Source organism: Colossoma macropomum, unplaced genomic scaffold (genome assembly GCF_904425465.1).
Source record: "Colossoma macropomum unplaced genomic scaffold, Colossoma_macropomum, whole genome shotgun sequence".
Classification (NCBI taxonomy): Eukaryota; Metazoa; Chordata; class Actinopteri; order Characiformes; family Serrasalmidae; genus Colossoma; species Colossoma macropomum.
Genome location: NW_023494804.1, coordinates 36,560,804 through 36,580,078, shown reverse-complemented (window position 1 = coordinate 36,580,078; position 19,275 = coordinate 36,560,804). Strand labels below are relative to the sequence as shown.

At 39.6% G+C, this 19,275-nt stretch overlaps 1 protein-coding gene and 1 pseudogene across 1 annotated transcript; one reads left to right on the top strand and one right to left on the bottom strand.

Annotated features, from left to right (window-relative positions):
- LOC118824267 lies at positions 1-5,565 on the bottom strand (annotated as a pseudogene).
- A 6,087-nt stretch (positions 5,566-11,652) lies between these two features.
- LOC118824677 (cytotoxic and regulatory T-cell molecule) lies at positions 11,653-18,985 on the top strand. Its single transcript, XM_036594994.1, has 11 exons — positions 11,653-11,700; positions 13,769-13,918; positions 14,526-14,678; positions 15,061-15,180; positions 16,195-16,353; positions 16,739-16,861; positions 17,574-17,657; positions 17,828-17,914; positions 18,102-18,263; positions 18,563-18,655; positions 18,752-18,985. Exons 2-11 carry the CDS (start codon positions 13,807-13,809, stop codon positions 18,904-18,906), a joined length of 1,248 nt encoding a protein of 415 aa, XP_036450887.1. The 5' UTR covers positions 11,653-11,700; positions 13,769-13,806; the 3' UTR covers positions 18,907-18,985.
- Positions 18,986-19,275: the final 290 nt, after the last annotated feature.

Sequence of the window (19,275 nt, the reverse complement as noted above, 5' to 3'; positions counted from 1 at the left end):
TTTATGAGTTAGAGATGTTTTTATTATTCGCCATGACTCAGAGTGTGGGGCCTTCATAAATATACTGATGTACTTGTTTTAAAGTGCATTTTTCATATTCACAAAAATCTGACAATAGTCATAAGTCATTGCATACAGATCAGGCCTACTGGGATTAACACAATATATTTGATAGATTTATTATGTCTAGATCTCTTTAATCAACTTCTTCAATGGTTGGTCCAGATGATCCACCACCAGAGGGTGCACCACCAGCTCCTGGGAATCCACCAGGCATTCCACCAGGCATCCCACCTGGCATGCCCCCAGCGCTCTGGTAGAGTTTGGTGATGATCGGGTTGCAGACCTTCTCCAGCTCCTGCTGCTGATGCTCGTATTCCTCTTTTTCTGCAGTCTGTGGAACAAAGTGAAATAATATGTTTTAGGCCAAGTACATTTTGCTAAAGTCTTGTGTGTTTCCAAGCTATTATAAAAGAGGTACCATTACAGCAATTACCTGATTCTTGTCAAGCCAGCTAATGATCTCATTACATTTGTCCAAGATCTTCTGCTTGTCCTCATCACTGATCTTGCCTTGTAGTTTCTCGTCCTCAACAGTGGACTTCATGTTGAAAGCATAGGACTCCAGGCCGTTCTTGGCAGCGACCTTGTCACGCTGAACGTCGTCCTCAGCCTTGTACTTCTCTGCCTCCTGCACCATTCGCTCGATATCCTCTTTGCTGAGGCGACCTGTTAAAAACTAAAATGGTGAGCAAATAGGAGAAAACCACTGAGGCACTCAGTAGCATGCAGACAAATTCAAATTTCACCAACCTACCCTTGTCATTGGTGATGGTGATCTTGTTCTCCTTGCCAGTGCTCTTGTCAACAGCAGAGACATTTAGGATGCCGTTAGCATCAATGTCGAAGGTGACCTCAATTTGGGGAACACCACGGGGAGCAGGGGGAATTCCTGTCAGCTCAAATTTGCCCAGCAGGTTGTTGTCCTTGGTCATAGCACGCTCACCCTCGTAGACCTAGTTAAAACATGTTTAGATGCAGTCATAAATCCAAAAATTGAGTGAGCATTTGATGCTTGTTGTGCTTTGGAATGTATGAATAATAGAAAACAGCTTCTGCAAAAAAACAGACCCAAAATCAGCCTGATTCACACCTGAATCAGCACACCAGGCTGGTTGTCAGAATAGGTGGTGAAAGTCTGCGTCTGCTTGGTTGGAATGGTGGTGTTGCGCTTGATCAGAGCTGTCATGACTCCACCAGCTGTCTCAATTCCAAGAGACAGAGGGGTGACATCCAGCAGCAGCAGGTCCTGAACATTTTCAGACTTGTCACCGGCGAGGATGGCAGCCTGGACAGCTGAAATGAAAAGGATGAAAATGAGTGTTTTTGGGCTGGACAAGACATGCTTTGGCATTGTCAACACACTGATTGTATTACTACTACTACCTAATAGCAAGAATTATATGACTACTGTAATGTACCTGCTCCGTAAGCCACAGCCTCATCGGGGTTGATGCTCTTGTTTAGTTCTTTGCCATTGAAGAAGTCTTGGAGGAGCTTCTGGATCTTGGGGATACGGGTAGAACCACCAACAAGGACGATGTCATGGATCTGAGATTTGTCTAATTTTGCATCTCTGAGAGATTTCTCCACTGGGTCCAAAGTGCCACGGAAGAGATCAGCGTTGAGCTCCTCAAAGCGAGCCCTGGTGATTGAGGTATAGAAGTCAACACCCTCATAAAGGGAGTCAATCTCAATGCTGGCCTGAGTGCTGGAGGACAGGGTACGCTTGGCCCGCTCGCAGGCAGTGCGCAGACGGCGAACGGCTCTCTTGTTGTCGCTGATGTCCTTCTTGTACTTGCGTTTGAACTCAGCAATGAAGTGGTTCACCATGCGGTTGTCGAAGTCTTCACCACCCAAGTGAGTGTCACCTGCAGTGGATTTGACTTCAAAGATACCATCTTCAATGGTCAGGATGGACACGTCGAAGGTGCCACCACCAAGATCAAAGATGAGGACATTCCTCTCAGAACCAACCTAAATCATTATGAAACAATTATTTTAACATTTATAAGCCAGCTGCTAAGTGAGGGGAAAATTAAAGTAGGATAAATGGATTTTATTGATTTAGATGCCAAAGTATTTACCTTCTTGTCCAAGCCATATGCGATGGCAGCAGCGGTAGGCTCATTAATGATTCGCAGCACATTTAGACCGGAGATTGTGCCAGCATCTTTGGTGGCTTGGCGCTGAGAGTCGTTAAAGTAAGCTGGCACTGTTATCACAGCATTATTAATGGACTGAAACAAAAGAATAAAACAATATTTAGAGAACTCTGACATTTGAATTAGTACACACAAACGTGTTGGAAATGCTGAACTCACAAAGAGCACACTTACCTTTCCGAGGTAGGCCTCTGCAATTTCCTTCATCTTGACTAAGACCATGGAAGAGATTTCCTCTGGGTAGAAGTTTTTGGTCTCCCCTTTATATTCTACCTCCACTTTGGGTCGTCCACCATCACTGATCACCTTGAAAGGCCAGTGTTTCATGTCCGACTGAACCACAGGGTCCTCAAACCTTCTGCCAATTAGACGCTTGGCATCTGGAATAAAACAATAAGATTACGTAGTTTATCAGTCTTACTTAAATGATAACATTTTGCCTAGAAGTGGCTAGGATGAGACTTTATCTGTGCATGTTTATTATGAATACTGCATAGGCATGTACTAACACAGGAAAGGAACAGGCAGTAAGGAGAAGGCATACTAACCAAAGATTGTGTTGGTGGGGTTCATGGCCACCTGGTTCTTGGCAGCATCACCAATCAGCCTTTCAGTGTCAGTAAAGGCCACGTAGCTTGGTGTGGTCCTGTTTCCTTGGTCGTTGGCAATAATTTCAACTTTGCCATGCTGGAAGATCCCCACACAGGAGTATGTGGTTCCCAGATCAATTCCTACTGCAGTTCCCTTTGACATGGTTCCTGTGGGAAAAAAAAACAATGAGTCATATGTTTGAACTGCGGGATAAACATGATTCCACTGTGTACTTTGGAGTCACAACACCATATAAACAGGTTACGCCAGGTGAGTTGCACGTCATACTTCATACGAAAAGATAAAAGACGTCTCATTTGCTAGGGAGGCCAGAGTAAGCTTAACATTTCAGGCAAACAACGGTCATTTGCAGTATTATCACGATAAATGTGACATCATATAATATCATTGTAATCCAAATTCTGTTACAAAGTACCACATGCAAGTATCATAGAGCCTTAGCCTATTGCTTGCATTTCCTCTGATGGTAATGTATTTATCATATAATTACCAACTGGGCCTGTTTCTAATATTACTTAATTTTTCCATTTCATGGTTAAATTAAAGTAAAACATGCATCATATTGGCACTTATGCAGTTAGCGATAACATCAATTATCAGCCACCATTCTGATGACTGTTGTTGTCTTAAGTGCGACAAGAAAAAAAGACTGATAAACCAAATGAACCAGAGCGGAGGAAGAAGGAATGTTTTAGACTCTCACAATAGGTTTGTCACATCAATCAAATGTGTCTGTTTGTTTGTGCTTGTCTGGCCTTTGTAGTCTGGTATCAAGGATGCTCATCTTTTTGAAGAATACGACTCAGAAAATGTACGTAATTATATAGTGTTTCGCTTAGAACATGAGAAGGCGAAGTCATTCAATGCCTCTGTATGGTAGGCTTCTCTGATGACTCTGCATTCAGGAAGGCGAAGGGGAAGGCTTGACTGTGAAATATTAATCAGTGCTAGACTTTCCTGAACATTCTAAGCAGAAACAAACACTTCAGAATGACAATCTGAACCAACACAGCAAAATCACATTTAACAACATCGAATATCACTCTCACTGATGATTACATGTAACAAACTACAAGTATTGGGAATATCTATTGAGAATACATCAATTAAGTATCTGTGTTCAGTCCAAGTCACATTTTGTAAGGGCAGTATTCAGAATACAGTTACCATTTACATTTTTAGGAGAATACTTTTAGAATACTTGCCTATTAAACCCTTACATGGCCTGCAGGCCCAAAGCTTTATTACACACTTCTATAACGATAAAACTAGCCCATGTAGTTACTGAATAATAAGCCTTAGCATGTAATTAACCTGGGATTTTCAGAAAACATGCACTCTTCAAAAGAAACACCAAAAATGCTTGTTCATCAACTTCATTTAGAATCAGCGCATGGCATGTAAAATGCTTGTTAGATGAACTCTAAAGAGGACCTCGATTAACAGCTTCTTTACAAACACTTGTACAGAAGTTCCTACTAAAGCCCATGTAGACTGATAAATCAAAGGGATGAGCCAGTTATTAGTCTCAGTGTTACTGAGGTCTTTTGAGGGATTTTTTTAGTTCTATTCAAACTAATGATCTCCTCAGTAGAGGACGAATATAGCATGGCTGTTGTACTGGACTCCAGCTCAGGGAATTGTGGGAACAGCAGTGAACTGAAGCAGGCGGTGAGAGAGGGAAAAAAGTTAATAATTTCATGACTTCATTTAAATGATAAGAAACGTTGCCATGAAACTTATTAACAGAATAACTACATTAAGAAAACTATAAACCAGTAACAGCGAGGAACAATGTGAATCCCCATGTGCTTTACCTAGATGTATTGTAAATATATTCTAAATGTATTCTGAATACATTACTTTTTCATGGTTTGTAAAAGAATACGTTACAGAATACGTTTAGGACTGTGTGCTCGGTCTTCAGCCATCACTACATATACATCAAAGTATTTCCCCCTCCAACCCTGCACAGCGACAGGCACATAATATAAACCGTTTAACCCGGTTGGAAATAACATGAGGTGACGTCTGCGCATGTGCATAAGGCGATTTGGTGAGGCTGATCTGCAGCCATCTGGAGCGGAACATCACCCCTCCCCCACCCGCACATCTGAAGGACAAACGCCGGTCTGCGGCAGCCTCTGTGCTGGAGCCCCACCGGCCACTTCACAGCCAGCAATTTATACACGCTTCACTTAACTCGTGCAGAATGCGCTCCGTCTATCTGCCTCACATCCTTGCTTTAAAATATATACTGAACATCTATTTGTCCTCAGACCTGCAAGGCTCGCTAATCGTTCTTACTGACGAGGCTGAAGTTTCTTATTCGCCAGCTTCTTGCTCGAATTTTCCCGTTCTACCTTAAATGGTACAGCAGTAATTACTATAACGCCTGAGGCAAGAGAATGTAACTGCTGCATCTTTTAAGGTGGAAGCGGTAAATTCGAACTTAAGCTGGCTTTCCTTCTGGCACTTTCCACATCCCTTTGGAAGCCTGCATGTAAACCCCAGCCGCTAGGCTGAGCATACAGCTTTATCTGTGTTATCTGAAGGCTCACCGCCCTGTAACCCCATGAACAAACCCACAAATGCAGCAGCAGACACACGACAGTGAAATTACCTGATGCTGTTTTGCAGGATGTGCCTTGATGTCTGCACCGTGTCTCTGAAGTGCACGCACTGCGGGGAGCACGCGCTTTAACCGGCGCTCCGTCCCCAGCCACGAGCCAATCAGATTCCAGGAAAACGCCTCGTGCACCTGCAAGGCACGAACCGATCGATCTTTCTGGTAGTTTCCAGTCCTTTATGGAAGACTGCAAAGGAAATAACAAGTCCCAATGCGTTTACACATGTATTAGACTACACTGGTAGGGCGTATTGCCATACAGATTTGGGGTTGGCTGGTGCAATTAACGTTAAATCAAAATATAACAGTATATAACGTTTAATATTGAACGTCTAATCGACGTTGCATAAATGCGTGGGAAATAGCAAGGTCGTGTAGAGATTATAGACTGAAATAGCCTGAAGAATGTTCCAGGGCTCTCTCTGCATGATGTGATTAGACTGTTTCGCTGCTTAACCTCCAGTCTTAGATGCCATAAACATAAAGCCAAAATTAGGGATAAAACCGAGGGAATAGATGGGCTGTAAATTAGAGAGTTTTCCTGTTGTGGATTTGACTTGCTCGTTGTCCATAGCTGACCTACTTCACACAGTCCACCGGATGGCAGCAAACTCTCTGCACACCAGCCCATCAGGAAAGCATTGAAAGCAAAGTAGTTGTGGTATGTGAAGCTGATCCTTAGAGAAATCTGGTTCAAGTGTGAAAATGTAAGGACTGGCTTTTATTCACAGTTTTCAGAGAAAAAAAATTGTCCATTTTTTAAAGAAAAGGGTGCATAGACTCGTCCTAAAGTCATCCCTCACCCATGAGGTCAAACACATTAAAAGGCCACATCTCATTTTGTGTATTTTTCCCCCTGGGGTCTTCTTATGAAATGTGTACGTCTATGAAATAGTGTTTTTAAGCACCAGAAACCAGTTATATATTGCAGCGTTCTTCACTTTTAAAAGAGACACAGTTTTTGTACAAATCGTGGTGATTTATTAACCAGCTGTTGTTGGTCACATCTATGCCATACATTGGCAGAGTTTTCTGTGACAGTTTGCTCTGAGCCTCAGCTGTCAGCTCTTGATTGACTCTCAGTGCTTCCTGCTCTATACACATAAATCTAGAGCCGTTTTAACAATAAGAGTCCTTATTAGCATAACCCATGAATAAATGCTGAAGAATCAATAATTCATACCTTTCAAAATAATTTCTTAAACACGCTCCAATATCCTTATTCCTTACTAATAAACAGGCTGCTTTTGTTGCTGTAGCTTTAAGGCTGATGTATATCAGTAACCTCTGTTCTGACCGGCTGCCTTTTGTCCTTCATTTCAGAAGCAGCCCAGGGTGAATGCTTATAAACTCAGTAGCTCAGTCCCAAATGGGACCCAGGGCCGTATGCCCCGCAGCCCTCATCAAAGTCCACACTTTGGTGACATCAGCAACATACAGACCTATACGGCCTGTAAACTTTAAGGGGGTTTCGTTCAATTGCATGCATTTGAGACCGACTCCTGTGACATGCAGGCTTGTGTTTTTTTATATAGATAATTTGTGTAACTACAGTGGCTTAAACAAGATAACAAGCATGCAGATTAAATTAATACATTAATTAATTTTTACTCACATCTGCCATGTCGTCATTTCTGTGTGGAGTTTGCATGTTCTCCCTGTGTCTGTGGGGGTTTCCTCCGGGTACTCTGGTTTCCTCCCACAGTCCAAAAACATGCAGTCAGGCCAATTGGACATGCTGAATTGCCCCTAGGTGTGAGTGAGTGTGTGAATGTGTATGTCTGTCTGTCTGCCCTGCGATGGACTGGCGACCTGTCCAGGGTGTATCCTGCCTTCCGCCCAATGACAGCTGGGATAGGCTCCAGCACCCCACCGCGACCCAGAAGGATAAGTGGTTTACATGATGGTTGGTTGGTTGGTTGCCATGTCGTTCAGACAACTGTAAACAGAACCTTCATCTCTGTTTGGTTGTTGCCTGTATCTCAAAGAAATTTGGGAAATAGAACGATGTTAAGTCTACATTATTGCGGTTCTGCCAAAGGCCACAGTAAAAGGGCACATAGGGGATGGTAGTGAGCACCCCTTTGAGCGATTGTGGCCTGCAGGACTGTGAGTGTGCAAATCGGTACTGGATAATGTGAACTAGGTGAGCAGCGAGCTAAACTGCTGTAAGCTGAACAGATAGATTGGTAGAGAATATGTAGAGAGCAGAAATGCCACTCAGCAATGTCTTCTAGTTTTCTCAAATGCTAGAGGGCACTCTCAAGCTAGTCCAAAATCAGTAGATGAGTGCAGACACATGTCACCTTCCTGTCGTCCAAACGACCACACCACCTTTTGGATGAAAGAGAAAAAAGGGGCTATGTTAGCTAACTGCTAGCTGGCTTCTCTAGCTGGGTTTGTTGAAACCAAGTAAAACAGATTCACCTGCCTGTTCCCTGAAGTGATTTTTATGTCATGATTATCATTATAATAATCCAAATTCAAAGTGTGTCTAAATGCTGCATTAATGCCATGATAATAAAACTGTAGGGAATTGAATTGTAAATATGACACCTTTGTCCACTGGGTAGGGTCGGTCATCCACTTTGATGGAGGCAGACTTAAAGGACACTGATCAACCCCTATTTCTTTCATTTTTCAACAGCAACAGCATGATTTGTTTGCCTGACTGGCCATAGGATTTGGGCTCCTAATAGCTGTAAATCAGTAGGGTATTCCTATTTTATGCTATTAAATTTTCCAAGACCTCAGAATTTGTATTTACAGTCAGATTAGAGGGGCTGCTTTCACCCAAAAAGGGGTGTGGACATTTCACAAGGCCAAAGTACCCGGATGTGTTGCTCTCTTCTGTTGGTTAATATGAATTATTTGAGTAAAATCATTGTTTGTAAATGCCTAAACATTTTTATATGCAACAATACATTCATTTTCCTAAGCAGAACAGCACAAAACATTTTAACACGGCTTATATTTTTTGAAGCGCTTTTGAACTTACATTGAAAAGACTTTATAATAGCACCTCATGTCAGCAAACTGCTTCATTCAGCCAACGAGCTGCTCCGCTCACCAACCAATTAGTAGCAAGCAGTAATGCTAACCAATCAGCACTCAGTAGCAGTAATGCTAGCACGCTACTGCCCAAAACCTGTTTGCTGTAGAAAAAGAAAATATACAGGCAAGTTTTCCTTGCTTTCTTAGAGGAAAACATCGTTCTACTTTCCAAAATTAAGTGAAGGTTCTGGACAAGTGATTAGAAACTGTTTTAACTTTTCATTTTTTTTTTCCATTTTTTTCAATCCCATTTATTTTTGACTCGCTCACCCTGTTGGGGTTTTGTGGTGATGTTTTTGACATAATGGGAGAAACAGGAAGTGGCCAAGCTTTCCTTAAATGGACTCCTTGCACTAACACTTCTGCTTTCTTCTTAGTGCTGCTCTTGAGCTTCCAGTTTTTCTGAGGGTAACACCAGAGCCGATTTATGAGGTGCCTTGCCTCTTCCTGTGCCCCCATTGTATCAAAAACATGACTGCAGAATGCCAGAGGCTGCCCGTGAGCGATTCCTTCATAAATGGAGCTGAATGGAGCTAACCAGCTAAAAATGAAACTTTAAAGTAGTTTCTAATCACTCACCCTGAACCCTGAAGTTTAGAAAGTAGAAGGATGTATTTCATTGAAAAGCAAAGAAATCTTACCTGTATATGGGATTTGGGCAGCAGGACACTAGCGAGTGCTGACTGGTCGGCGAGCAAAGCAGCTCATTGGCTGTTTGCGCTCACTGGCGTAATGAACGTAAATGAAGCACTTTTAAAATTCCATAACTTGTTATAACTTATGTAAGTTCAAAGGTTCTTAAAAATATTACAGCAGTGTTACAATGTTCTATGCTGTTCTGTGTTCAGAAAATGAACATTCTATTAACATTATAACATTTCTATTAAAAATGTTTAAGCATTTATAAACTACGATTTTGCTCCCTCTCAACCCATTCATTTGAACTTGCTCGAGAGTGCCCCCTAGGGTTTGAGAAACCTGCAAGACATTACAGAGTGGTCATTCTCCTCTCTACAAGTTTCTACAACTTAGTGACATCTAATTGATGTGCAGTGGCATTTTCTTGAATGTTGAACAATTTGCTTTAGACATTATACTCAAAGTACTTAAAACATTTATCTTTTCTGCCGTACAGGAACAATTTTGCCCTTTAATTTAAATGTCACCTACAGGGATTGCTGTTTGATGAGGTTTCTCACTTTCTGACATGTAGGCTTTAGCCACAGTTTTCTTTTAGTGCTTTTGGGCTGCTGAGAGATCATGATGTTATGAAACCCAGAGTCGGTTCATGATGAGCCTGGCCTCTTCACATATCCCCCATTATATTAGAAACAGGACAGTAAAATGGCAGAGGGCGCCTGTGAGTGAGTCCTGAATGAATATGGGTGAAAGGAGCAAAATAGCTAAAAACAAAAAGTTAAAATAGTTTCTAATTACTTGTCCAGAACTTTCCGTTAATTTCTGAAAATAAAAAGGATGTACTTCACTAAAAAAGCAAAGAAAACTTACCTGTATGTTTCCTTTTTTCTGCAGCAAACAGGTTTTGGGCAGCAGGGCGCTAGCATTATTTCTACTGAGTGCTGATTGGTTGGCAAGCGAAGCTGCTCATTAGTTGTTCGCATTTTCTAACGCATGAACGCACATGGGGCGCCGTTTTACACTCCTGTAACTCGAGTTCAAAGGCTCTTAAAAATATAACAGCGGTGTTAAAATGTTTTATGCTGTTCTTTATTCAGGAAATGAATGTATTCTTTTATTTTATTTTATTTTTGATCTAACTCAAATGTTCCATCTTAACGTATTTATTTTGGACTCACTCAGTAGCGCCCTCTAGTGTTTGAGAAACCCGGCTGTTACAGAGTGATTATTCTGCTCTCTACAAGTTCTCTTATGAAACATGCATTGCTCCAAAATAATTTCACTGGATAAATCATCTACCGTTGCCTTTGAAACAATATGGTTGAAACCTGGACTCAAAAACTTGTTAGACACCTGGGGGGGTTGGTGAAGGGTCAATTCCAACCAAATGACACAGAGTACATATATTTATTTTATCTTTTGAACTCTAGACGTAAGCGAACGCTAACTTGTGCTGGGATCTTATGGCCCAAAACCTGTTTTTTTGTAGAAAAACAGAAAGATTCTGGTAATTAGTTTTTAACTTAACTCGTGGGGTCAATATATTCATTTGTGGCTTCCATAAATTACATTGTGGCCTTAATATATTCATTTGTGGCCATGCCTTTAAAAAAAAAATCACCATGTCATCTAATACAGCCTTCTACTTTCCAAGATTAAAGGACGTTTCCATATAAATGGCTAGAATGACTACATGTTTAATTTTTGCATTTCTTGCCATTTAGCTCCATTCATCCTTTGTTCACTGCAGACTTGCTCACGGGTGCCCTCTAGCGTTTTGCAGTCGTTGTTTATATAATGGGAGAAATAAGAAATGGCCAGGCTTCCCTTAAATAGGCTCTGACATTACCACCACACTACTGGAAAATATAATTAAAGTAATAGCTTTGCTACTTCCCAACTGCTGAACTTTTTTTTTGCATCATTTCAAAATATTGACTGCTGTTTGTGTGAACATTTCATGGTGGCCTGATAAGAATGGTCCAAAATTACATCAAAAATTACATCTGAAGTTAAGCATGACTTTCTCCTCCTGAAAAGTTACCATATTGGAGATAAAAGGTTTTGCTCCGATAGCAGTTATATGTAAAGTGTTGGTTTTGTGACTTCAGAAATACAATGAAGTCAGAAAAGGCCGTTTTGTTGTTTTCTATTACATTAACAAAAAGAAAGTTTTATACCAAAAACAAACATTTGGGCAATATGTCTTAACCCAAGAACTCTAACCAATAGGTAATGAGAAAGTAAGACAAGTTATTAATAGACAGCCTTAAATTCTCACGCTGATCTTGGATTGCGTCATTTTGCGTCATCGCCTGGTCAGTAGGCTAAAAAAAAAAAAGAGAACTAGTGCCCGTCCAAAATGCCCCTTAAAGCACAGAGATACAATGCAGAGTGGGAAAGACCATGACATTTCGGTGATGTCATGGAAGTGTCTGTGTGTATAAGAGTAGTGAGAGAGGAAGTCAGTTTCAGTCTTCAAGCCTTGCAGAATGGAGAATAAACAAAGGCTATGTGCTCATGCTCTGCTGTTGGTAATAGGTAAGTAAAAGAATGTAATATATTTTTATTCTACAGAGCATGTTTTGTACAATTCTGATTCAGTCAATTAAGAGCAAATGTGTTGAAAATGTGAAAAATGTTGACATACTGATGACTAAACTTATAGTCTTTAACTTCTAACCATTTTAACAGTCAAATAGAAGATCCAGAAAGATGCGGTTAGAAACACAGTGCTGTATGATTGCAGATGTAGTAATTACATTGTTATTTAATGGTTTCTTAAAGTGTCTTAATTTTCACATCTAATTCTGAGCTCTAGGTATTGCAAAAGTCAAGTTATCATGTCTAGACTGGAGATACATTTGAATGGTCTAGCGATACATTTGAATGGTTTATTTAAGCTGTAAGCATATACACTGTGCTGCGACTGAGTAATGTATGTACATAGTCAAAATGAAAAGTATTCTAGTTTGCTATATATCAGTTTTTAGTGATGTATCTCTTCTGTCTTTTACTACACTGTAACACTGAACGGAAACCACAAAAATGAAGTCGTCTTCTAAGAGATGTTCAGGAATAGATAAGAAAGATTTGTGAACTGATATCCTATAAGCCGATACTGATACGCTCTTTATATTAAATATTTCCAATAGACGGACAGCTCCATTTTAGGCATGTTTAGCAGAGGCGTTATGTGCCCACTCTTCTGTTTTGAGCATATGACTACAAATGACACCCACAGTGGGTTGGTGGGTACAGACATTTCAAAGTGTTTCCTACAGGTTCTCACAACTGTCGAAATGACTCTGTCAGTACGTTGGAGGGTTCAGAGACCTTTGCATATTGAGCAAAAGTACATGTATTCTCACCATATTTCTACTTATTTGTGAATGTACATAAGTATCAACTTTTTTGAATGACTATTTTGATGAACAAGTTCTACAGTAGTCTCTTCAATGGAATGTGTATGAGGAACATCTACTTTTAATACTTAAGTACATTCACCAACGAGTACTTTTGTACTTTTGCTGAAGTAATATTTTAACAAGAGTACATTTACTTTCACTACACCGCATGCAAAAAGGTACTGCACAGGTACTTTTTTGTCAAGCTGCAAACAATGTGAATGCACCCTCAAGGGGACAACATGGTCCTTGAGGCCCAATTGTGTACTTTAAAAGAGTTTTGAAGGTACACTACATGCAGTTTCCCAGCAGAAAAACATATTGTTACCTTCCATCCTTTTTAAAGTAGAGTCTGGAGTCTGGAGTCGTGGCAGGGAGTAAGGAGTAAAAGCAACTTAGAACTCATAACTGCAATGAAGTATGTTTCCCTAAATGTACTGAAGTTGTACCCTAGAGGGAACCACCCCAGTGACAGTGTTTGTACCATGAAAGGTACAGTTTTTCTGAGATTGTCCAGAAACATTGTACTTTATCTCGTTCTCATGACCGTGAAAAATGATTCCTCCAGTAGGATAGAGGTTAGAGGTGTTTTTACATGTACTTACAGTAGGTTGGAGGGTATAGAGGCCTTGTTTTATTCTTTCATGTTCTCAAGGCCAAAAATAACACCTACAGTAGGCTGGAGAGGCTGCACTGTGTTCTTGCATGTTCTCATAAGTATATGATAAGTGAATCTCCACGCCACCGTTTCCTGTTAGAGAGTATATGTTTGTGTGTCACAGTGGCAAGTTCCTCCCTACCTGCGCCATTCTAACCACAGACAAATATATCGACCACTCTCAGCTCATTCTCACCATTGCTTGTACAGGCGCCTTCTATTTCCTGTCTGCAGCCCCCCATAACGTCGAGAGCAACATTATGAGTCAGTGTTGAGTGAGTGGAGACCATGGCCTTACCTGCCCCCCTATGTTCCATTTATCAGTGGGATCTTTACACTTTTAGCCCACTCAGTGGCTAAACTCATAAAGTCCGATAAAGACAGTGTCATCATTTTGGGGTCATTCTATGTGCAAAGTAAAGTTACTGCAAGCTTATAATGAAATTTGGCTGTGTTATATGCTGGCATTGGAAGTCTTAAGTGAAAATCAGTCCTTTGTTTTACACTATTCTAACATGCAGAAATGCTGTTTATGTTGCTACAGGTCTAACCCAGTGTTTGGCAGTGAAGCACATCACAGTGATGGAGGGACGAACGCTGACTCTGACCTGTCCCATTAGAAACATTAACGGGACTGACCATGTAGAATGGAGAAATCCAAACGGCTTTCTCATGTTTTTTAACAAGCACAGAGGTAAGACAGCACACAGTAGATTTTTCAGTATGGCACACTCATCAGTAAGGAAACAGATTGAAGTTATATTCCAGCTTACTCAATCTAACCTTTATCTGCTGTTTGGCATATGACCGATTTCAATGGACAATAATTTCCCTTTGCTTAGAAAAGAACAGAAAACCTCAACTAAAATGTATTTATAATAGAAGACAATGGGAAGCTTGCCCATTATTATCTAGTATATTATGTTAGCTTGGGTGCACCTGGTCGAAAACATGTCAAATTACCTGTTTTGTTGATAATCTGTGTGAAAATAAGTTAACAAATCCTCTACAGTAAATAAACTTAAACACTCAAATGTGACATTTTCTGCATTTTAGAATGTAAGTTCTGTTTATTTGCTTAATTGAACATATCGGGAAACATTAAGACATGAAATACATATTTTATTTTTTCCAAATATGTTACATTTAACAGAAGCGTGTTCTCTGATGAGGACATTTTAGCTTTGGACTAGGCCTACCCTGTGTAGTAAACCACACAATTGTTGCTCACTACCTATTTTGCTGAAAAAAGTTATACAATGGATACTAACTTATGCATTGTCTCTCACATTGATCTGCAGCCTTGAAAGACATGAGGAACGAGGTTGTTGTCTTAACCAAGTCACGATATTCAGTGAGCATATCTGACATCACATTCAAAGATGAAGGAGTTTATAAATGTCTTCATTACAGTGATCAAGTCCTGACAAAAAGATTTAAAGTTGTAGTTCTGAGTAAGTATGGACCTTTTTCCTCTATTTTTAATTGCTCAATTCTTGATCCTGCTGAACAATTTTAAACTCTAGTCCTAGAGGCCACATTACCTAATAGTGTTTGCCATATATCATCAGCTGAATATAAAGTCCCAAATGAGTTGAATGCTATATGCCTGAGGAGAGAAATCATTAAGCTGCACTATAAGGGTGCACTAAATGTACTTGATTCTAATGTGAACATGACTTCCATGTTAGTTAACTATGTTGCTTGCTTTTGATGATAATTGTGTTTGGTGTAACACATTTCAATGGCTCTCCAGGATTGAAGTTTAAGCCTTCTAGTTTATGTTACGGTTGGTAATCATAATCCTAATAAGTCGCCTTACTCAAAATATTTCAGGGGGACCAGTACTGGAGAAGACAGAACATGAGGATAAAACAATTATTAAATGTTCAGCTACAGCAAATGGTTGTCGACCCAGACTCTCATGGCTTCTGGAGAACGGCCTAGAGATTGAAGGTAAGCATATGATCACTTAGAAACTTTTATTCAGTAGAAAGTAGATAAATTATTACTATTAGAAGGAGTTTGGATACTAAGTCTGAGGTAGATGAATATGACAGATGAGTGAATGAATAAATTATGGTTCCCAAAAAACATCTTAGCACAAAGATGATTCTTCAGTGGTAGAGTGAGCATCACAGTGAACACTCTCTCTACTAGATGATCTTAATACTAAGATTCCTTTGGGAAATTTGGCCCAGATAGATATATAGGTGAATTAATGATTGGAGGGACAGGTGGATGGGCTAGGGGGATTTTGTTTGGGTGGTAATACACTCCTAAAAAAGAGGGCTACTTAGAACAAAACCGAAAAAGAGCTACTTTTGGTTCCCTAAAAAAGGTGCTCCAGTGATGGTTGTTTAAAGAGGATTGTGTGATTGGATGAATATGTATTATAATAATATAAAACCAATATAATGAAAAGTTTATAAAAGTTAATAATTACTATAACTAGTTTTTTTCCTAAATCAATATTCGTCACAGCTGAGAACTATTTAGGGAGCTTTATTTTTCAGAGTGTAGGCCTACTTGCCTGTGTCCACTCAAACAAAATCTCCCTGGTCCATCAACATAAATAGATTTGAAATTCACCCTGTCAGTCCACCCGCACTAAACGCCCACTCTAAAACAGACACAAAATACAGAAACAGAGATAAGGTCAGCCAAGGACAACCAGTAAGGAAGCAATACTCTGCTAATACTGAGCACAAAGGGGACAGACTGACAAATAAATATTTTAGACCAAGTAAATAAGAATCAGTTCTCAAAAAGTTATTCTTGTTTAATGTAAAAGGTCAACAAGCATATTGGTATATGTTCTTAAGGGTTATGAGGAACCTTTACATGTCAAGTAAAAGCTGAAATAGAAGTAAACTGAAACTGAAATAAACAACACCTTCTTACTGTTGTCATCACACATAACCAGATAAATCCAGACATTACGATTTTTTTCTCTTCTTTTGCTTACAGCTCAACCAAATTATGTGTTAAATACATCTAATAAATACACTGTAGTTAGTCTCCTGCATGTGAAGACTCATAAAAGAAGAGCTACAGTGAAATGCCTGGCCCAGTATCCGACTCTACATGGCTCACCCCTGATAGATTTCATCCACATAGGAAATCAAGGTGAGAATATATGTCACTTCTCTGAAAACAACAGAGGAGAGTCCACTCTGGATGGCACAAAACATAAATGGACATTTTCTTGTAAGCAGGAAATGAAATTTGCTAAGGGGATTTTGTTGGTTTGGGAGTGTAGAGAAAGCTCACAGTTCACAGAGTGGACTCTCTGGTAGTTTCCCCTTTATCTTTCACCATAAATCACATGAGGAGATTGACTTCTTCAAAACAACAATGTGTGTTTTCCGATTGCTGAAGAAAGTTTAATCAAAGAGCAAATGCTCTCCTCATTTCTCTAGCTTGTAACTAATGGATTATTCCCTATTTAAATCTTAATCTTGTTAATGTAGCAATATGAATCATCACCAATGTATCAATTCTGTTTTGGCAGATGAAGATGAAGAAACATCTCCCACACCAGAATATATAAGCACTACGACAGAAAAAGTCACTCCAACACTTGTCCCGCGTTTCAGCAGTACAAGTTTAAGCAGTACAAGTTTCAGCAGTACAAGTAAGTATTGGTTTTTCAGAACAAACTGAAGTGATTGTGTTTTGAAAACCGTTTAAATTTACTTAATAAATTTGGTATTTATAGTCAGTCAAAATATTTATTCCTGTACATGAAAATGTCAAATGTACATCCGCTAATTAGTGTGTACTGATGTGAAACAGCAGAAGAAGTATTTACTTTAACTGCCTTTTGCCCCACCTACTGGTGGTTCTACATATTGCATGTGCTCCAGGGGGTAATAGAGGTCTGTACTCTTTCCAGCCTCATAGGCCTGAAGTTGGGCCATTTCTGAACATTTGGAGGCCCTAAGCAACCCTGCTCCATAAAATATAAATTATTACTTTATTAATTTTGATAAGAAGTTTAATAAAGTTCAATAAACGCTAATGTAAACACAGTAAAACAGCAATTACACACAACAGAAATAGAATATTTAAGCAGCTGAGCTGTCTATCGAAATGAAATGATAAACAAATAAACACATTGTCATCAGTGATACATTCATAACTTATTTCTGCCAATGAAAATGGCTGATAAAAAAATAATTAATTATTAATTAATAAAGACATTAATGGGGAGCCTTGTACATTGAGGGCCCTAACTAACTCCTTACACCTCTTATAGCAAGAAACATTTGAAATTTGCAAGTGGTTTTTTGCTTTTCCTTTCACTCTTCAACACGATTTTTACAAATGAATCATCTTTATTTCAGCATACAGCAGCAGCAATTCAGAGTCAGGAACCACAGAAGCACAAAAGACTGATGTCAGCACCACTTCATACAATAACACAAAGGGTAAGAGCCACATAAAGAAGCTGCTAACACAAAACAGGGTTTTTTTCTTTGTTAAGAAACAGCGAAAGAGTTTATTTGCTATAATGTTAGCAGTGAGTTTCCTGTTTTACGTTTCTGATCCACAGTGTGAAGTGCATGCTCATTTTTAATCTCTTTTAAATGTTTTACAGCAGTGAACGAAACCACAGAATCAATATCTGAAACAACAGAGGGCTCTTCACAGAATGCTACCACAGACTCATCCAACAGCATTTCAGGTGAGGAAGCATACCAGTCTCTAATTTAGGTCTCGCTTAAATGTAAAATAAGCTAACTTATAAGTCCTTTATTAGCTTATTTGATCCTTAACATTAGACTAGGCATTAATTAATTACTAATGCAGTGTAACTGTGTGCTCTACTGGGACATGTTTCAAAAGACAATAACCCATGCATGTGTTTTTAGGAGATGGGAATGAGAAACAGGACATAAGTGAACATAAGCAAAAAGAAAAGGGGAATTCAGCCCTGCTGGTGCTTCTGGTCACTTGCCTCATCTTCGGTCTGATAGTGGTGCTCGCTTTCTTCCTGCTCCGTCTTAGGAGGGCACACGTTGCCTGGAAACAAGGTAATAGGCGTCAGACTACAACAACAAATGCAAAATCCAGAGCTAAATAATGTATCATGCACCAGGGGTCACCAATCCCAGTACCAAAGGGGCCTGTGTCTAGCTAAATTTGGTGGATTTCTTGCTCAACCTGCTAATTAACTGGTGACTTCAATCAGGTGGGTTTGAGCATGGAAATCACCAACTGTGTCGGACTTCATCCCTCCAGACTGAAACTGCTGGCCCCAAATGTTTATCTTGTATTTATGAATGGCTGTTTGTTGATGAACTTGCACTAAATATTTTTCTTCTAACCACAGAGAATGAAGAAAATGATCAGTCCATGGAGAGCAGCAAATCAAAATCCAGCAATGAAGATAAGCAGAAACAGAACCAGCAACAGAGAATACAAGGTACAACCTTCACACTGCTAAAACCAGTCACATCACAGACGACAAATTATTCCCGCAAACCGTTCTGAACAAACTCTTTTCTTTGTGTCTGTTTAGGCATTTGGAACACCAGCTTCACAAAGTACAAAGTGGAGGAAGCAGCACAGAGTGAAGCGGGGACGACACCTGGTACTGTGGAAGTGCCTAACGAAAATCCACATTGTTCAAATAACACTGTACTAAGATCCTGTATCAGAGAGACTGAACTTTAAAAGATTTGGGAGTTTTATCCCAAACTCTTATTTAAAAATGATGTTGGTGGTGCTTAAATGTTGAAAAATGTTGATAACGTTTTTGGGTTGCACATTTCATATGTTTGTATGTTTGTTTGTTTGTTTTTTTATATTTTGATAGTACATGTATATTTTTATATGGTTGGCAATAAATATGTTCTTTTTTCCACATATTAAGTTGTCTTGATCTATGCTTTTATTTTGAATTAAAGGGGAATTTCACAGACATTGCAAAATGACATCATTCAGTCGTTGCAAACTGAAACAAAATCATTTGATGAGAAATGGTGCATTGCACAGAAACACACAGGCTCTTTACAGTGCTGATGATAAGAAACTGGGGTCGTA